The following is a 21124-nucleotide window of genomic DNA, read 5'->3' as shown; positions in this document are numbered from 1 at the left end:
CAAAGTTCTTGTTTAATCTGTACTGCCTTGAATTTGTTTAACTTGCTGTGTCCATGTGAGAATGTAAAGTCCATGAGAAAAGAACTTATATGCCTTTTACTAACTGTTGTATTTCTCCCATTCCCAACATGTTATTAGATGAACAAATTTATAGCCATCACATATGCCTAAGGAAGCAAGAGAAGAAACAATGGTTAAGAAAAAGTGAAGGGATGATAGAAGAAAGAAAAGAAATGCCAGACTGAAACCAAGTATTAGGATATCACTTCATATTCAGCCTGTGAAGTTCATTTTTAAAATTTATTTCATAGCTCTAACTTTCAGCCCAAAGAAGAATATGTGAGTCCCAACTATCAACTCAGTGACTAACAACAAATCTGAGCTTCAGAAGCAACCTTTCTAGCCAGGAGTACCAGTGAAGAGCTGTATTACATGACAGGATAGCAGGAGAGTGGGTGGGTACCTGGTAAATCCGCATGTACTCATCTATGCTCAAGTCCCGAAATTTCTGCCATAGGGCAAGTGCTTGCATGTCGCCTAGTTCCAGTCGCTGGAAGAACTCATGTGCTGATTTTGCTACGTTTTTATCGTCTGCTGCTTCTTTATTAACTTGTACATAAACCTAAAGGCATAATAGTATATTAAATGAAGTACACTACCAGTCACTGTTATCTTCAAAACAGAAAAGAGGAAAACAAAACAATCCTGAGAATTTTCATTTAAAGGTTACACAAGTGCCCTTCTCACGAGTGTAACCTTTTCTTTTTCTTTTGCTATGGACCCTTAGTGAGCCCTACCAACCTGTTCTCAAAATGCATATACAGAGGATTATACAATACAGGAAATAATCACATTGAAATATAAATGTTCAAATATTTAAAAATATTTGTGATATAGTAACAGAGGAAAACATTAAATTTCTGATTGAGGTTAATGAAAATAATGCGTAATTTTTTTCTTCTCATCCAAGTTCATATACTGTTAGGTCAAGAATGCCTGGTTTAAACTAAGCTAGCATTTCTTCTTAAAAAAAAAAAAAATGTGAAATTATTATTGCTGCGACTTCTCTGAGAAAAGGCTGAAGACAGTAGACTAGTTCAATCTGGGAAAGAAAAGGCCAAAGGATGATTTAGCAGTTATTTAGCAGTAATGAAAAACATTTTAAACTCTTCTCTAAATCTGCAAAGACCAGGAAAAAAAAAAAAAAACAGGTGATATAGGAAGACCTTTGGGATAGTTAGCTTAATTATACTCCAACTTGGGCTCTCAAGAACCGTGGGAAGCACTCACTTCAGTGTGCTTTTGCATGATCTGTCCTGGCTGGCTTAGCTCTGCCCCACCCAGTGATGGGAGTGCAGGCGGATGGCTTATTAAGGGCTCTTCCAGTGCTAGGATTTTGTGTTCACAGAATCATTTTCCAGTCTCTAAAATACAAGGCTGATAAGTGATATAAAAATATCAACAATATAGCTCAAGTAATATTGAAGTGATGCATTATGGACTATAAAGATTTTACTTACAAGTTGTAACTCACTTCCAGGGTGAAACATGAACAATAAATTTATTATCCTCATATTTTTTCCAGCAAGCTATTAAAGTAGTATGATAAAAAAAAAATTGGCAAATAAACTACCCAAAAATATGAGACCTCTAAACCCTTGCATACTCTTAAAATATCATGGTAGCAGCACTTAGGTAAAAAAAAAAGTGATTTTATTGCTGGAGACTACTTTAGGACAACCATAATGTGGCTTATGAGTTCCCAGGTGGCTCAATGGTAAAGAATCCATCTGCCAATGCAGGAGATGCAGGTTTGATTCCTGGGTCACGAAGATTTCCTGGAGAAGAGAATGGTAACCTGCTCCAGTATTCTTGTTTGGGAAATCCCATGGACAGAGGAACCTGGAGGGTTACAGTCCATGGGGTCGCAGAGAGACAGACATGACTTAGAGACTAAACAACAACAATGTGGCTTATACCCACTAGATACTACTAACAAAAGGAACAGGGTATTAAACACTTATCTCAAGCTAAAAAGGCCTCAGCTTTCATAGATGGCTCATGTTAATTACTGGAATTGCAAAAGTGAACAAATAAGTGCTTTCAAATAAAGGTTGCTGTTGTTTAGTTGCTAAGTTGTATCCAACTCTGAAAAGAGTTAATAACACAGCAGGTCTAGAAACTGCTATCCTTAAAATGTGTTGTCTGCAAATTTAGCTCTTGGCTGCCATCTGGGGAACTTGAATTTTGACAATGCTCCTACCAATCTAACCAGTAAGAGTGGGTCACAGTGCCTCTAAACTGCTTGTGCAAACAATATAGTTTATGCTCAACACCCGCTTTTCTTCCAGGAGTTTGGAATTTTAGTACCTAGCTACACAGAGGGCGGCTACATAATCAGCCTCCAGTGAGCTTCCCTGGTAGACAACATTTCACACAGGCTGTCACAATTTGTTGTAGCAGGAATTAAATACATCCTGGGTGACTCTATTAGCAAAGGACTTGGAGGCTTGGGCCTGATTTCCTCTGGACTTGCCCCCATGTGCCTTTTCCCTTTGCTGATTTTGTTTGGCATCTTTTTGCTATAACAGATCTTAGCTGTGAGTTCAACCATATGCTGAGTGTTGTGAATCCTTTCAATGAACCTTTAACTTGAGGGTGGTTTTGGGAGACCTGATACTTATCATAAAGAATTAATTTCTACATGGTCCTATGAATAAGTCAGAACACAGAGAAAGAAGATTTTTGGTATGAAAAGTTATGACCAACCTAGATAGCATATTGAAAAGCAGAGACATTACTTTGCCAACAAAGGTCCGTCTAGTCAAGGCTACGGTTTTTCCTGTGGTCATGTACAGATGTGAGAGTTGGACTGTGAAGAAAGCTGAGCGCCAAAGAATTGATGCTTTTGAACTGTGGTGTTGGAGAAGACTCTTGAGAGTCCCTTGGACTGCAAGGAGATCCAACCAGTCCATTCTAATGATCAGTCCATCCCAGATCAGCCCTGGGATTTCTTTGGAAGGGATGATGCTGAAGCTGAAACTCCAGTACTTTGGCCACCTCATGCGAAGAGTTGACTCATTGGAAAAGACTCTGATAATGGAAGGGATCAGAGGCAGGAGGAGAAGGGGATGACAGAGGATGAGATGGCTGGATGGCATCACTGACTCAATGGATGTGAGCCTCAGTGAACTCCGGGAGTTCACTCAGACTGGCGTGCTGCGATTCATGGGGTCGCAAAGAGTCAGACACGACTGAGTGACTGAATTGAACTGAGGAAAAAAGAGAGTCACTGCAAAACAGTAACCTGCAGACTTCCCGACTTTTGAATGACCTATCCAATGACAACTGCTTAACAGTCCAGCCTGCAGAAGTAAAGGCATACATATATCCATAAATGGCTTGTTATTCAAAATTAATATCTCCACCCTCTCCCTGTCTCTCTCGCGCCTCTTTGCTCCGCGCCTCTTTGCTCCATCTCCCTCTCACATACACGTGTGTGTGGTGTGTGTGTGTACATGCACATTCAGTTTAGAAGTAAATATATTTTAAAAAATCCTTATTTTCAAAAGAGGAAAGGTATTAGATTAAAAAAAAAAATCTAGGATCCTAAACTCAAACAGTCAAACATTAAAAAATCTAATATACACTCAAAATACTGATAAGAATATTTTAGGAAAAACATCACCAGAATCTGTTTCTCCCTTCCTTAAGATTTAAAACAGAAATAATTAAAACAAAAAGCCATTCCTAATTCATGAAGACAAGCTTGGCATTTCATCAATTTGTAGGGAAAAACCAAACATTACTGAGAAGCAACTGACATTATTAAACAGAACAATAGAAGAGCCTTAATTAGCATTTAACAATCTGCCTGTAAGCATACTATATAAAACTATTAACATTCATTAGCATACTAGAAAAGAAAACTTTTTCCTTTGAAGTAAAATTTATACAATGCATTTCTGAAATTACACTTTTCCATTTACAGTTACTTTGAATCCACTACCCTCAGAAAGTATGTATTCTGAAGACAGCCCCCTTCTGAGGTTAGATCCAGACTCAAAGGGAATAAAAAGGAAATTTTTAAATTTGCATTTGATATGTAACAGTGTGGCTGAATTAAAGTGTTTTTGAGGATGGTTGAAGAAAAGTGTTTTTGAGGATGGAGATGCAATTTTTCTTTTAGGTTACTAGAATGCAAAAGCCAGCTGTATTACTAGTTAAGAGAATAAAATAAATGTCTGAGACTTCCTGAAAGGAGTATTAATCGTTCCTTCTATTTCTAAATGTTGGCATTGCCAAAAAGCATGACATTTTATTTCTAATTTAATTGATTAATTATAATCAGCTCTTGGGATGATCTGCCCAAATGAAAGAAATAAGTGTGAAAACTTAAAGTAGCAGACAATGCCCTCTCACTCCCCACTCAGTCCTTAAATTTGATTCTTGAATACATGAGCCTCATAGGCACACCTGAATTCCTTGACGCAGGGTTCTAACCCCACTCCTGGTTATTTTTGTTTTTAAAACTGAAAGTAACTGCTAAGGATGGTTAGCATAACTTTGACACTAAAGATTCTTTTATCTCAATATTCGTTTGTCCTCTATCTTAAAATGCATTTAATTTTGATCTCATATTTTAGAAAATAACATGTAACAAATTCCTGACTATAATTCAAACAATCTCATTTAACGTTTCATGTATTGATTAGAAATTTCTCTGGTTGGGACCAATTCCTAATATTAAATGAAATATCAAAGAAATTCAAATTCATGTTATTATAATTTAATATATCAGTTAAAAAAGTAAAAACTTCCTAGGTAAAAAAAGAAATCATTTGATGTAACTAATGAATTAATGACCAAACTTCTCCTCATTAGAACATCATTAGCAGCATATAAACAGCATTTTATCATCCCTTTATCTTCTTTTAATGTCTGGAATTTCTGATTTTTATTCTCTGTGTACATATAATTACATTCATGGTATCTTACACCTCTGTCAAAGGGTGGCAGTTGCCAACTTGTTGTGGGTCACCATGCACATGCCTAATAAATACTGTTCTCTGCTGAAAAACCCGTTCTTCCCACATTTCAGTGGGGTGAGACGATGACAGAGCCCTTAACATGCAGTCTGGCCTTGCTCGATATTTCCATTCTTGTTCCAAGAACACCCAGAGAACAACGGGACCTGTGGCGCTGTCCGAGGGGAGTAAGGGTGAGGGACAAAGCATGTGGCTTTGGGGAAGACATCACGAGCAATGGTGAAGCAGGGAAGTTGCCAAGAGAGAGGAGAGAATTGCCTAGACTGAGAAGGGCCTGAGGGGAAAACTCCTGGGGACAGTGTGGGCTGGGCAGCCCCTCAGGTGGCGGCAGGCCCTCACAGGGCAGTGGTTCACAGTGTCCCCACACATGGAGGCTGGTCTCCGGGCCTCTGGGACTGAGACTCAGCAAGACCTCCCAGGTGAAGTCTGTCACGCAAGCAGAGCTGGGTGCCTCCAGGGCATCATGTAGGCTTGGATCCTGGGCATGTCAGTCACGAGTAGTGTGCACTGAAGCCAAGAAGAGGTCTCGATAGCTCCCTTGGGATGCACACAAGAGCCTCTGTGTGACCTGGGAGGTGGAAAACCCCAAACCTGACTTGAGTTGGCTCCCACCACTCTCAAAAGTGATTGCTGGGTTCAGACTCAGGTTTATAATTTAAAAGCTATTTCTTGTAGCTGTTATAACAAGTAAAATCCACCTCAATCACAACAATCATTTTCCCTGAAAAAAGTAATGTGGATTAAACCAACAGATTACATTTGAATTCAATTCTTTAAACAGTATGAACTATTAACTGCATATATAATTCTATATATGTCTAGAATTGATTTAGTCTTGATTTACTTTGAGAAATTGTTTTGAGATTCTGAAGTCAGAAAAATATATGGTCTTTTGATTTTAAAAAATGGGAGCAAGTAAACATTATCACTTTTTAAATTGGTGCTTTGGTCCTGCCTTATCTTGTTTTTATTATTTTGCTACTGATACTGGGAAACTCAGGGCAAAATCTCTTACATACACATTACCTAGTAATACATTATCTCCAACTTTCTATGTCTTTTTTGTTAAATGCCCATCACTGTGATTACCTCAAATCCTTTTAGAAAAGGGGCAGGGTAAAAATAATGAACTACTATAGGGATCATTCTGAATCTTTACAAATGCCAGTGCTAGGTGGTCCAGTGGTTAGTACACGGTGCTTTCCTTGCTGGTGCCCAGCTTTGTTCCCTGATCAGGGAACTAAGATCCCACAAATTGTGTGGCATGACCAAAGGGGAAAAAAAAACAGCCAGTGATAGGGTACAAGGCTAATGAATATTGTATTGGCATATTTACCTCTTATGAGAGGCTGCTCATATTTCAGAGAATCTCTATAGTTCTCAAAATACAATTAATATGCAACATCAATGAGTGAAGCTCTAAAATCTTCTGCAGCAAAAAACAAACAAGCAAAAAAGCCACCAAACCAAAAAACCGAAAACAGAAAAAAGTGACTGGGTTCTATGTTCTTAAAGGTACAGAGTTAGCTTTTATTAAGGTCCATTCAAGTAGCTTAAATCTAGGAGGAACTCTGAGAAATTACTTTTAAAAATCATTAAAACTGAGTAAATGATGACCCCCATATACCTATGATTTAGATTTAACATTATTAACATCGTAAGAACTATTTCTTCTACGTTAGTAGGAAGGCTTTTTGAAAAGTATTCCAAAACTTACTACTACTGTTTTCTTTGAATCAATAGTGTGAATTTTAAACAGCAAATATATTATTTAACCCATCAGCCAATTTGGGGGAGGGGAGGAACTATTAAAAGCCACTTCTCTGTTTCGTGAAAAATTAGTAGAACAAGGAAAGGAAAGGTTTCCAATGTTGGCTGAAAAATAGTCCTAGGTCAATGCACAGCATGGCCAGATGTCCTGGTTAAAGAATGACTACAGGTGCAGAGAACAACCATTTTAAATAGAGCAAAGCACAAGCATGGAAATGTAGCAGAGAAATGACTGCATTAAATATTTTCATCACAGAAAACAAATGCTAAAACTATGATATAATTTCTAACCTGGCTAAGAAACTGAAACTGGGGGGATACTGATCATGGTGCAAATTAGAGGCACCCAGGCCATGAAATCTGCTCCTGGATGGCCAAAGCCGAATTTAAAACAAATACGCCAGAAGACAAACTGTGACAGCTAAACTACTAATTGTGCCTGGGGTACAGCAATTTAATTTTGAAAGAAAGGAGAATGCTTTGTAAATAATGACAGCCAGTGGAAATGACTGGCTCAGAAAGGCACTCTGCAGGGCCAGTGGTGGGGTAAGACAGTACAGCACACAGAGCCCTCTGGAGCAAAGTTGCCTGTGGTGGATTCTTGGGCTTGGCACTTGGGTTCTTCACCAGTAAACTGCATAATAAGTTAGATTTTGGACAAATGCTAAATAGTGTATCCTATGAGAGTTAGCCCTTCCTTGGAGCTTTACAAAAGGTTTCTTTATGCCATAACTTAAACAGAAGAGGCAAATTCATTGAAGCATTTACTGTAAGGCACTGTGTCTGAGGCTGCAGATAAAAGACCAAGAAGACAGATCCTTCCTCTAAAAGAGCTCCATCTGTAACTTGAGAAGGAAAAAAAAAGGATTTGACCAAGGTTCAGGTTTTTTGTTTAGAAACAGGACAAAATCATTAACATTTGCTTACCACTCAAAAAGGGACAAACTTTCTCATTTATATCAAAAGCTGTTGCTGGAAGTAACCTACAGTGACAATTGTAATTTTAAATGAAACTGGGTCTGCAAAAATAGCACAAAGATAAAATAACCTAGAGTCTTCCATAGTAGGCTCTGCATTTTTCTCCATTCAGCAAAGGAAGGAGGAAGAAAGCAGATAAGTGCTCTAATGGATTGCTGTTTTCTATTACAAACAGCAAGGTGGGTGTATTTGACTAGCTCTATTTTGTCTATAAATACTGCTCCTCTATGAAGCTATCAGGGCTTCCCACATAGTTCAGTGGTAAAGAATCACCTGCCAAGCAGGAGACACAGGTTTGATCCTTGGGTTGGAAAGATCCCCTGGAGAAGGAAATGACAACACACTCCAGTAATCTTGCCTAGAAAACCCCATGGGCAGAGTAGTTTGGCAGGTTACAGTCCATAGGGTCACAAAAGAGTCAGACATGACTTAGCAACTAAAACATCACCACCATGAAGCTATTAGGCAAAAGAACACTTAATGAAAGCAATATTACTGTGCCTTGAGTTTTTTGTTATTCATAAAAGTACCCCCTTCGCCTGTTCCTTATGTGCGTCTGTCAATCAACAATCTCTAATGTAGATGTCTGATACCCCTCTTCTTATGAGTCTCAAGAGGCAGGAAACTGTATTAAATTGCATAGAATAAAATGTATCTTTAGGTTGCCAGAGAGTTTAAGAACAAATTTTACTACAATATTTAAAAGATTATGGGCCACAAATATTTACTATTGTCAGGATTAAATTAAAAACTTCTGAGATTGGGTGGGAGAAAATGCCAGGAGTAACTCTGTCAAACTGTACTCTAAATTCTTAAAGAATGTTCTCTGAACAACACAAGGTCCCCAAGTGGTTTCTTGCATTTCCCGCACTGTGGGTTTGTCTCTGGGGCCTGGATCTGATGAAAGGTTCACTAAACTCATGATAAAAATACTCATGATTATTCACAGTTTTAGAAAATAATACAGTAAAATGCCAGGCACTAAGGCAGCATACTTTATTGACAACCATAAAGATTTACTAATTTTTAAACTCTCGACTATCCATAAAACTCTCAGTGGGAAAGAGGGGGGAAAAATCTTTTGGTTAACAGTATAAATCAAATGGCTCAGATGGTAAAAAATCTTCCTGCCATGCAGGAGACTTGGGTTCAGTCTCTAGGTCAGGAAGATCTTCTGGAGAAGGGAATCGCAACCCACTTCAGTATTCTCGCCTGGAGAATTCCATGGACAGAGCAGTCCATGGGTTTGCAAAGAGTCACACACGACTGAGTGACTAACACTTTCACTTTCATAAATCAAAACATAGGCATTTAAAATGCAAGTGAGGGTACAAACTCAGGAGGAAATCACAAATGTTAATGATATTTAAGAATCAGATGTGTTTTGTTATATTTAACTACAAAATAATATAACAAAAATGAAAACTAAGCGCTCTCTGTGGCTCTGGCTAGAGAGGTAAAGCGTCGCTTGGCAAGTGCTCTTCCTCACACACAACCTTAGTCTGATCGCCCATATGTCGCCAAAGTGGCTGGTAGTATCTGTGCTCCTTGTCAGGCCCAGAGATAACAACTGGGACAATGAAAACGAAACACATTTCTGGACAGGAAGAGCTTTATTGATAAGCTCCAGGAAGAACTGAGGACAGAAAAGCAGAGTGAAGGGACTAAATGAGGTAGAATGGAAAGACGTGCACATTGGGCAAAAGCCAGGAAAAGGAGCTGAAAGACAAATGAAAAAGGACACACAAATTTGGAGAGACACATATATGCCTTCCTCTACAACAGAACAAGAGCAAAAACGTATATACTCATGTTTCCTCAAGTCTAAATGAATTATAGTTATTACAGCAAAGGAAGCTGCAGTACATAACAACAAATAAAAGCCCAAAATAATTCTTTGCTGAATCTGATATTCTGTGTGTTTATGCCAAGATTCTATACCTGAACAAATACTGTCCCAAATCAACTAAAATAGTAATAAAAGAAATATTTGGATAAGAAAATTAAAGTAAGTCCTTAGTAAAATATAAGCAATATTTTCAATAATTTTGGGTCCTTGTTTTAAGAACAGTTTTGTTGTTTGTTTTTTTTTTAAAGCCCCTGGGAGTAAAAATGTGTTACCAAGCTGCACTGTACTCTGAAAAAAGATGAAGCATTTTCTAATTTTTTTTCGCCAACTTACTTCAAAGAGATGCTGTAAAGGACTGGACTGCAGTTTTTCTTCATAGCCAAACAGCTGGAAGCCAGTTCCCAGAAGACCTACCACAATAATCCATAAATGAGAAAATTTAAAAATGGAACAGAAGAGAACAGTCATGGCAGGGAACAGGTATGCATCCTAAGAATATTGCAAAACACACACTATCATGTCCTGCTACCCATAAACTGACACAAGTCAAATTCAATATATTGAATCACAAATTAAATATATATAGAAGGGCTCACTGAAATTAATTCCACAGAAACCAAAAGACTGTGAGCTCAAAGGCAGAGTCTGGGACTAATTTATCTTTGTGCTAACAGTGCCCAACACCTACCTCCCTACAAGACATCAGTAAAACAAGCATTTATTGAGCAACTACTCTGTGGAAGGACATCGTGCTACCAGGCACTTGACACACTAGACACTCAAAATTTGTGAAAAGACAATCATGGGAAGTGATTTCAAATATCTTTTAAAATTTGTAGATGTGAAAATAAAGATAGGAATCAGATTAGTGTTACAATTATTAGTTCTCAACTGAAAGTAAAACTCTGATTACTCTTCTCATTCAAGGTGACAAAATGCTTTTATCTGGCTATATATTTGTCTTTCACTTGCCATTGTTTTGTTTAAGTTTTTGGTTTTTTTTTAGTCTTTTGTAAGTTCAAAATTCAGAGATGGTGTTAACTTGAACTTTTAAAAAAATAATAGTTGAGGTTTGAAGATGACAATGAAAATTCTCAGTAGACTGTGAATATTTATATTCTAAGATATATTGAATATTTCTATTCTAAGATATTTTGCTAAAAGGTGACCACAATTTTGGATTTGAAGGATATATGTAGCCTGGGCCAAGAGTAATCTGTTTCTATGTCAGTTATGTACCTTCAGATCTAAAGAAGCTATTGCTGCTGGGCCTTGCTGATGTACATTTTTCTATACAGACTCAGCAGAAAGTGGAATGTTACTAAACACAGGGTAGGTAATCTCTGGAGCTTAGACAGGAACTAGAAGGATGATTAAAATAAGTACCAGCACTATTCACTTTTAAGCAAAAGCAAATGTGATCATGATTCAGGGTCCTGGGAAGTTGGGTGTGAAAAGACACCCAAAGCATTCTAAAGAAATGGAGACAGGAAAAATAAAGGCCAATTCCATTTGACATTAAACCTAATACATTTTCAAAAATTATTTCTGTACTTAAGAACTGTTGGTCACTTTTAATATGGGATAGGTGAACAGCCAAAATTAAAACTCTTTAACAATGATGGTTTGATGGAAATGTCGACAGACCATTAACCATAGTAGTCCTTTAGAGAAAAACCACTACAATAAAACCTTGCAGTTAAAATTTAATGAATATCATAATCACATATTTGCTAATGGCTGTGAAGTGCCTGAATCAGTCAAACTCATATAAAGTGGGTGCCATCTATTAAATCTGACTGTTGAGCTTAGAGCCCAAAACTCTGAGTGCCCACTGTGAGCTGCAGGTGGGTTTTTAAATGCGAGGTGTATTTTCTGTTCCTCCGCAATGAATAGGAAGGACACTGTTAGGGTCAAGTTCTATTCTTTTTAGTGTCTAAAAAAGATTTTTATTAACTGAGAGGATAACGCTTGTAAGAGAAGATCATGATAAATTTATCTTTCAGAAACTCTGATTTCATTTCAGTAGATATGGAACATGGTATTTAGTACTGAAAATGTTACCTAGCCTTTCTTTTGGAATAGACTGTGAAAGACTTCCCAAGACAGATTCTTTCATCATTCTGAGTGCCTATTATGTGCTAAGCACGATGGATACAAAAATAACTAAGACGTAGCCCATGCTTTCATGGAACATTTCACCTAGCAGGGGAGAGTAGCATGCAAAAGTATACAGTAAGAAGAGAAGCCCATTTGGGTAGAACTGGATACTAGGAACTTGGTGATGTGAGAAGGTGGGCAAGGGTGTGTCGGGGTGTCAGAGAATGCTTTTCTGAGATGACACAAGGGCTGGATCTTAAAATGCACATGGTAGCTGCCTGAGATTTTAATAAAAAACTTTGCATTTTACATGCTACTAGTCCTTCCCTACCACATCAACTTCATTTATCTTATCATTCCACACCTTGACTACTGCAGTATATGAGCTGGGAATGGTTCTGAGTAAACTCAAGACATTAGAGATAATCTGTGGCATTCAACTCTTTAGGTCTCATGCTTTTCTTTCTCTTTTCATTTTGACCAATCGCCCACTCCATGACTTGTACAATTTAAGGGGAAGCCAAAATATCCCAGGTTGTTTTTCCTCTAGGCCACTGGCTCAGGCTATGACAAATCCCATTTCCTGTAGGTTGGCCCGGGGAGGCTGTTGAGAAGGGTGTATACCTAGTCTTACTTTTCCTCTAATACTTACATCTACATTTAACTAATGAATGTAAGCTACTTTAATAAAACCACAAAAGCCTGTATTTTTCAGGACTTGTTCTGTATGTATGACGTTTCCTCCCCCCCAAACTTACTTGTATGGTGAGAATTATTCTAATAAGTAAAATACAAGATTTATGGAAAAGAGCCATCAGGAAAAAAACAGGTAGGAGGCACTACTTCATCCAATGGGAGTTTGCCCATATTTTGTCCAGATGATCAAGTAACGTGATATTAAAACAAATTAATCTTAACAATGATGTGAAAAATAAAACCTCAAACTTACTTACCAAACTGCATGCCCCAATCGCCAAGATAATTTATTCTTGTTACTTGATGTCCTAAAGCTTCTTTGAGATTTGCTATAAAATTTCCTAGTAATCAATAAAATACATAGTTTCTCATTCTGTTTTGGCATAAGAACCACCTAATATCAAAGCATAACAGAAAATTCTGTTGACAAAATTTACTTTTTTTAAAAACAAAAACATTTAGTATTGTGTTTTCATCTATATTATGGAAAGGGAGTAAAAATTATTTTGGAGGATATAGTTATTCTAAATCTCACAATTTTCATCAACATTAATGGAGGTTATGAATACACAGAGTAACTGTGATTCCAAGTCAATTCCAAGGACAGAAAATAACAGAATCTCAGTAATTAACAGAGAATATATAATTTGGTTGTTCCCTACTTAGCCATATAGTTTTTTTTTTTTTTTTAAATAGCTCACTCCACCTTCTTTCAGTTATGAAGTCCAACCTCTCATGCTGCTCCCTAAATAACAGCACACAGGAATCCAAGGCCTTCACCTTTCTGTACTGCTGATGCAGGTTTGACATTTGACATCTATTCCATTCTGCATATACTAAAGCTAAAAGTAACAGACCCCAGAACCTCTTGCAGTTAGGGTTCCAGAAGTCATGGGCAATCAGATACACTTTGCTTATGATCTAGAAGGTGAAAAGCAAGTTACCTTTATTTTTTCTGAGAAGCACAGTGGTGGAGGTTTTGACTTTTAGTGGCATCACTACAAGAGGTCCTAGTGTCCTGTCATACAACTTCCAAGGGGAGTGAAAGATAGGGTATGGGTGACCTCTTTTGCTTCTCTGAATTCTCGAAGGTACAATAAACCAGGAATGATGGCAGGTTCCTGACTCTGGCAGCAGCAGTAATCGAAGAAAAGGCAGAAGCTCCCTTGATGATGAAGTTCTGTGGTAGTTTTGGGCATCATCTATATCAGCTTAATCCAAAGCGTCTTTAACACTCCCAACAACTCTGCAAGCTATTCAATATCCCATTGTAAATTCCCTCCTGCTTTTACTAGAGGAGATCTGCTGCTGCTGCTGCTAAGTCACTTCAGTCGTGTCCGACTCTGTGCGACCCCATAGACGGCAGCCCACCAGGCTCCCCTGTCCCTGGGATTCTCCAGGCAAGAACACTGGAGTGGGTTGCCATTTCCTTCTCCAAGACGATATCCAGTTTTCTGCAAATAACCCCTCACCAATAGGCATAGCTGACAAATTACAGTAGCTACTTCTCCAGTTTCCCTACTTCTAGACTTCCCCAAACTCTATAGTCCCAGCAACAGAATTCACCTTTTGCAGATGGTACTCAGACTGTATCCCTATTTTTTTGTAGTACCTTATTATTTTATGTGTGTGCTTAGTCATTTAATCAAGTCCAACTCTTTGCAACATCATGGACTGTAGCCCATCAGACTCCTGTCTATTGCTTGGGGATTCTCCAAGCAAGAGTAGTGGAGTAAGGTGCCATGCCCTCCTCCAGGGGATCTTCCCAACCCAGGGATCGAACCCAGGTTTCCTGCATTGTGGACAGATTCTTTACCATCTGATCCACCAGGGAAGCCCACGAACACTGGGGTGGATAGCCTATCGCTTCTCCAGGGGATCTTGCTGACCCAGGAATCAAACTGGGGTCTCATAGCAGGCAGATTCTTTACCAGCTAAGCTACCAGGGAAGCACCTATTATCTTATAAATCCAACTCAATGCTTGAACCTAGGCTTTTGGAATTAGGCTGCTGCTGCTAAGTCACTTCAGTCGTGTCCAACTCTATGCGACCTCATAGACAGCAGGCTCTGCTCACCCCCGCCCCCGCAACCTGGGGATTCTTCAGGCAAGAACACCGGAGTGGGTTGCCATTTCCTTCTCCAGTAGGAATTAGGTTACCTAATTTCAAATCCTTGCTGCTATACTTTACTAGCTTTGTGATTTGGGGAAAGTTACTTTTGGTGTCTGAGTTTCCTCATCTATAACCAACAGGACTTGATAATTAGGGCTACTGTGAAACTAGTGCAGATAATACATGAAAACACTTAACATGGTAAGTTTCAATAAATATTATCTCTTCCTGGTTCAAGCATTTCCCTTAGCAACTGTCGAAAAAGTTTATCATGCTTTACCCATCAATTATTCCTATGCTTTTGGCTAATGTAGTTTTTCTTATACAGTATATTTCTTATATTCTTTTTCATCAAGTCCTGTCATTTCCTCTCTTATAATGCTGCTTGAGAACTTTGTAACAAGAGTCGACTGTAGTGCAACATAACCTATTCCAGAAATATGGACATTCTCCAAATCTTTAAAGTATTCCAGTATGGATTAAATCACTTTCTTATAAGTATGCAAAAGACAGATTTCTATACTGGAAGACAGATTATATGAGATAAACTCTAAAGTCCCTTCCAATTCTAATATTACACAATTCTAACTGCAGTTTTAAGATGGGCTACTATATAAATCATGTTTTAATAGAAATCATAAGTCTACTGTACACTCAAACATTACAACCAAGAAGTATTACAGTAATCTTTGTTAGGATAGTCCTGTTTAAATTTTCAGTCTTGAAAACTCAGACTGAGTTTATTTTTTAAAACAAAATATATGGACAAAAAGAATTGGGAGGATAACTATCAATCCCATATAACGGTTTTCATTTATGCATCTTTCAGTTCTTCTTAATATGCATACATACTTTTAACAAGTTAAAATCAAAATATACATACCTGGTTTCTAAGTCAATCTTTTGGTTTTGAAACAAATTTCTTCTTGTCATTTTTAAACCAATTTTTTTTCATTTTGGGATCATATTTAATTAGCATTAAGCTCATATAAACTTCTTTTGTTTCTTTGTCCTTTTACTACTTAAGCATTAAACCAATACTGCTTCAAAAGTCATGTTCAGTATTTTCTGTGAAACTAACAGTACTTACCTATGATGGTAGAACGCAAATGTCCAACGTGAAATTTTTTGGCAACATTAGGTGAACTGCAAGATAATTGTAAAAGTTATTTTTTTCTGTTCTACAAACAAGAATTCTAAAATGAATTAGGTCATAGCTCTATAGTTAATATAATTGTGGACTAAAGCCTTTGGTAATTTTGGACAAAGACAGTTAAAAATTAGACATTTAGAGTACTTCCCTGCTGGTACAGCGGATAAGGATCTGCCTGCCAGTGAAGGAGACACAAGTTCGATCCCTAGGCAGGGAAGATTTCACATGCCAAGGAGCAACTAAGCTTATGTACTACAACTACGGAAGCCCATGAGCCTAGAGCCTGTGGTCCACTGCAATGAGAGCCCGTGCACTGCAACGAAGAGTAGCCCCTGCTCGCCAAAACTAGATAAAGCCCATGCGCACCAATGAAGACCCAGTGCAACCAAAAATAAATAATTTTAAAAAATTAGACATTTAGAGCAAAGATAAATTAGATCTCAGAAAGAACCACCCTTAGGGAATTGATCCTGTGACTCAAGAGGTAGTCACATAACATACACAGAAGTGGCACACTCAGCAAGCAGATACAGTAGGGGCTTGGTAAAAAGATGAAGAAATTCAGAGAGATTGTTTTGACACAAACAAGGTACATTATTAGAAATTAAGTTTAGTGCACTAGTTCTCAATTCTTTAGGGTCTAAAAACTATTGTGGACCCCAAAAGAATTTTATTTATATGAGTAATATCTATCAATATTTATTGTATCAGAAATTAAAACAAAAATATAAAAATATTTATGTGGAAGGCTTCCCAGGATAACCAGAAATAGAATTTTCCATTCCAAATTCTCAAGCAACACATTTGTTGCTCTTGGTGGCTGAGAAGTTGCAATTAAGATTTAACAATACCTAATGCTAGTTGGAGAAGACTCTTGAGAGTCCCTTGGACTGAAAGGAGATCAGTCCTGGGTGTTCATTGGAAGGACTGATGCTAAAGCTGAAACTCCAATACTTTGGCCACCTCATGCAAAGAGCTGACTCACTGGAAAAAACCCTGATGCTGGGAGAGATTGGGGGCAGGAGGAGAAGGGGACGACAGAGGATGAGATGGCTGGATGGCATCACCGACTTGATGGACATGAGTTTGAGTGAAGTCCGGGAGTTGGTGATGGACAGGGAGGCCTGGCGTGCTGTGATTCATGTGGTTGCAAAGAGTCAGACGCGACTGAGCGACTGAACTGAACTGAACTGAATGCTAGTAAAGTAATGCTCAAAATTCTCCAAGCCAGGTTTCAGCAATATGTGAACCATGAACTTCCCAGATGTTCAAGCTGGTTTTAGAAAAGGCAGAGGAACCAGAGATCAATTTGCCAACATCCGCTGGGTCATGGAAAAAGCAAGAGAGTTCCAGAAAAACATCTCTTTCTGCTTTATTGACTATGCCAAAACCTTTGACCGTGTGGATCACAATAAACTGTGGAAAATTCTGAAAGAGATGGGAATACCAGACCACCTGACCTGCCTCTTGAGAAACCTATTTGCAGGTCAGGAAGCAACAGTTAGAACTGGACAAGGAACAACAGACTGGTTCCAAATAGGAAAAGGAGTACGTCAAGGCTGTATATTGTCACCCTGCTTATTTAACTTATATGCAGAGTACATCATGAGAAACGCTGGGCTGGAAGAAGCACAAACTGGAATCAAGATTGCTGGGAGAAATATCAATAACCTCAGATATGCAGATGACACCACCCTTATGGCAGAATGTGAAGAGGAACTAAAAAGCCTCTTGTTGAAAGTGAAAGAGGAAGAGTGAAAAAGTTGGATTAAAGCTCGACATTCAGAAAACGAAGATCATGGCATCTGGTCCCATCACTTCATGGGAAATAGATGGGGAAACAGTGGAAACAGTGGCTGACTTTATTTTTGGGGTCTCCAAAATCACTGCAGATGGTGACTGCAGCCATGAAATTAAAAGACGCTTACTCCGTGGAAGGAAAGTTATGACCAACCTACACAGCATATTAAAAAGCAGAGACATTACTTTGCCAACAAAGGTCTGTCTAGTCAAGGCTATGGTTTTTCCAGTGGTCATGTATGGATGTGAGAGTTGGACTGTGAAGAAAGCTGAGCGCCGAAGAATTGATGCTTTTGAACTGTGATGTTGGAGAAGGTTCTTGAGAGTCTCTTGGACTGCAAGGGGATCCAACCAGTCCATTCTAAAGGAGACCAGTCCTGGGTGTTCATTGGAGGGACTAATGCTGAAGCTGAAGCTCCAATACTTTGGCCACCTCATGCGAAGAGTTGACTCATTGGAAAAGACCCTGATGCTGGGAGGGATTGGGGGCAGGAGGAGAAGGGGACGACACAAGATGAGATGGCTGGATGGCATCACCCACTCGATGGACGTGAGTTTGAGTGAAAGTCCAGGAGTTGGTGATGGACAGGGAAGTCTGGCGTGCTGCGACTCATTGGGTCGCAAAGAGTCAGACGTGACTGAGCGACTGAACTGACTGACTGAATGCTTCTAGAGCACATTCACTCTCCGACAGGTACAGTCTGACACATTTTACATGCATTAACTCAACAGTCAGAAGAACTGTGATATAATCTCTTATTTTTGATGAGAAAATTGAGACACACAAAGGAAAAAAGATAATGAAGCACATTTGGCAATATCTTGAGGACTCTTGAACCTAGATGATAAGCATATGGGGCTTAATATACATTTTCTCTCTTTTGTGTATGTTTGAAAATTTCTTAAGTTTTTCAGTATTAAAAAAGATATTAATAAGACACAGCTGGTTAAAAATGGCAAAAACAAGAGCTTACTTGTGGTTTGTCTCCAAAGCCTTGTTATTTACCTTTTTAAGGGTATTACAATTTAAAACCTTGAACTGACAGATCTGTATACAATTGTGGCAATTATGAAACTATAAGGAAATTCATGTAATCATTATTTAGAAAGAAAGCAAATGTTCTTCTATGGGATTAAATAATAAGTAATCTCCTGCTTCTAGTCAAGAGAGAAGAACAAGGCTTAGGCTTAATTACCCGTCTTCCTTAAACAACTAGAAAACTAGAAAGATTTATGGAACACTGGTTTTATGAAACTGAACAGGACAGTGAAGGACTGTGATCCCTAGTAGAAGGTCAGCCAACAGGGTGACCCTTAGGACTGCTTTACTAGCAAATTCATGAGATGTAGCTAAAGCAGACCAATGTATACCATGAAAATGTTTATATCAGAACAGAAGAAAGGTTTCAAATCAATGACTGAAGACTCTCCTTTAAGAAACTAGAAAGGGAGGCTCAAACTAAATCCCAAGTAAGCAGAATAAAAGGGAGTAATTGAGATGAAGGTTAAAAAAAAAAAAGACAGAGAAACTGTGATATCATTACCGGTAGTGGTAGTTATGTGACCTGGCATCTTTGATAAAACTCATTAAACTGCATGTTGAAATACAGTGATTTGCATTGTACTGTATACCTCAATAAAGCTGATTTTTTAAAAAATACTATAAAAAACTAAAAATAAGCTGGCCATGGATGGGCTGATATTAAAGGAATGTAAGATATATTGTTTAATAAAAAAGGAGAAGAACAATGTATAATGTGTATGATCTCTAGGTGGGTAAGCAAGAAACTGATATTGGTGAATGTCTGCATAAAGAGAACCAGAAGACTGAGGTAGGGAGGACACTGCCTTCTCACTGCACAACCTTTTGTCATCTTTGAATTTTCAAAAACTAAGGTTATTATCTAATAAAAATATTATCTAATAATATAGTTTTTACATAGCTTTTGAATTTTTAAAAATGCAAAAAGGTATAGTTGATTTACATTATATGTTTCAGATGTACAACAGTGAATCACAACCTTTAAAGAAAATACTCCATTTAAAGTTATTATAAAACATTGCCCTGTGTGGCACAATATATCCGTGTAGCTTATTTCATACATAGTAGTCTGTATGTCTTAATCCCCTATCCCTACCTTGCCCCTCCCCACTGGTAACCCTGTTTGTGCTCTGTATCTGTGATTGTTTCTTTTTTGTTATATTCATTAGTCTATTTTTTAGATTCCACATATAAATAATAACATAAGTATTTGTCTTCCTCTGACTTATTTCATTTAGTACAATGCCCTCCAAGTCCATCTACGCTGTTGCAAATGGTAAATTTTCATTCTTTGTTATGGTTGAGTGGTATTCCACACAAACCTCATCTTTATCCATTCATCTGTTGATGGACACTTAGATTATTTTCATATCTTGGCTCTTGTAAATAATGCTGCTGTGAATGTTGGGGTGCATTAATCTTTTTAAATTAGTGTTTTTCTTCTTCAGATATATACCCAGGAGTGATACTGCTGGATCATATGGTAGTTTTATTTTTAGTTTTTTGAGAAACCTCCATACTGTTTTCCACAGTGGCTTTACCAATTTACATTCTCTCCAACAATGCACCAGGGTTCCCTTTTCTCACATCTTTGCCAACATTTGTTATTTGTGATCTTTCTGATGATACCCATTTTGATAGGTGTGAGGTGATATCTCATTGTGGTTTTCATTTGCATTTCTCTGATGATTAGCAGTGTTGAACATCTTTTAATGTGCCTGTTGGTTAGAACTTTTGTACTTTTTTTTTTTTTTTTAATTAGAAGAACTGAATCTGTCTAGAGCTTCAAAAAACCTCCCTTGAAATATCAGTTTGACATTCTCTGGCACCGCATTCCTACTTGGAAGGGAATACAATGAAATGGAAAATACAAATTCAACTCCTTTGGCAGCCAAAGTAACTACTATGGATTACAACTTGATGCTTTACTGGAACTCTGAAATATTACTTCATGTAATTTCCTCAATCTTGTAAGAAAAGAGATATTATTACTCTTATTTTCCACATATAAGAGACTAGAGAAATAAACTGTCCCATCCCAGATGACTGAATCAGTTACTAAGTGAAAACTAGTACCCTGATCTACTGGACTCCCATTTTCCCAGAGGTCAATTTGTTTTCTGGGAACACTTCACATCGAGGAACAACAGTGGGTGGGGGAACATGTGTTGATAAAAGAGAAGAATGGCTATCACTGCTGACTGTGCTCCTGCAGATTTGACCTGAACACAATAGGAAGGGCTGACTCAGGAGAGAGGCAACCGCTGCTGATGGTTCAAGTCTTACTCTACCCACCACATAGAGCCAAAGTCTGAGGTAGACAGTCATCTACTCTGGCACTTTATCACACTCCTCCTGGATCTAACAAAATATAGGGAAACCAACCATATATCACTGTATCAGGGAGGCAGTAAAGGTTAAACATACAGGATTCAGAGTTAGCTCTGTGACTCTGAGCAAGCTCCTTGACCTAGCATCACCATCATCATCTCAATTTAAGGGCCAAGTTTCTATTTTTCAAAGATTTCTTTTGATGTGGACCATTTTAAAAGTCTTCACTGAACCTGTTACAATAC

At 38.0% G+C, this 21124-nt stretch overlaps 1 protein-coding gene across 5 annotated transcripts in view; it reads right to left on the bottom strand.

The window, feature by feature from the left end:
* RARS2 (arginyl-tRNA synthetase 2, mitochondrial) overlaps positions 1–21124 on the bottom strand; it is a 73324-nt gene that overhangs the window by 15606 nt on the left and 36594 nt on the right. For all 5 annotated transcript variants that reach the window (XM_027551430.1, XM_027551434.1, XM_027551433.1 and 2 more), the window contains 4 exons: positions 15644–15699; positions 12699–12782; positions 9979–10055; positions 464–622 (listed from right to left, as the gene is read on the bottom strand). In XM_027551430.1, coding sequence (XP_027407231.1) covers positions 464–622; positions 9979–10055; positions 12699–12782; positions 15644–15699 — 376 coding nt within the window. The remainder of the gene's footprint in view (positions 1–463; positions 623–9978; positions 10056–12698; positions 12783–15643; positions 15700–21124) is intronic.

This window comes from Bos indicus x Bos taurus, chromosome 9 (genome assembly GCF_003369695.1).
Source record: "Bos indicus x Bos taurus breed Angus x Brahman F1 hybrid chromosome 9, Bos_hybrid_MaternalHap_v2.0, whole genome shotgun sequence".
Classification (NCBI taxonomy): Eukaryota; Metazoa; Chordata; class Mammalia; order Artiodactyla; family Bovidae; genus Bos; species Bos indicus x Bos taurus.
The sequence above is the reverse complement of the archived record's forward strand: the minus strand, read 5'-3'. Positions and strand labels throughout refer to the sequence as shown.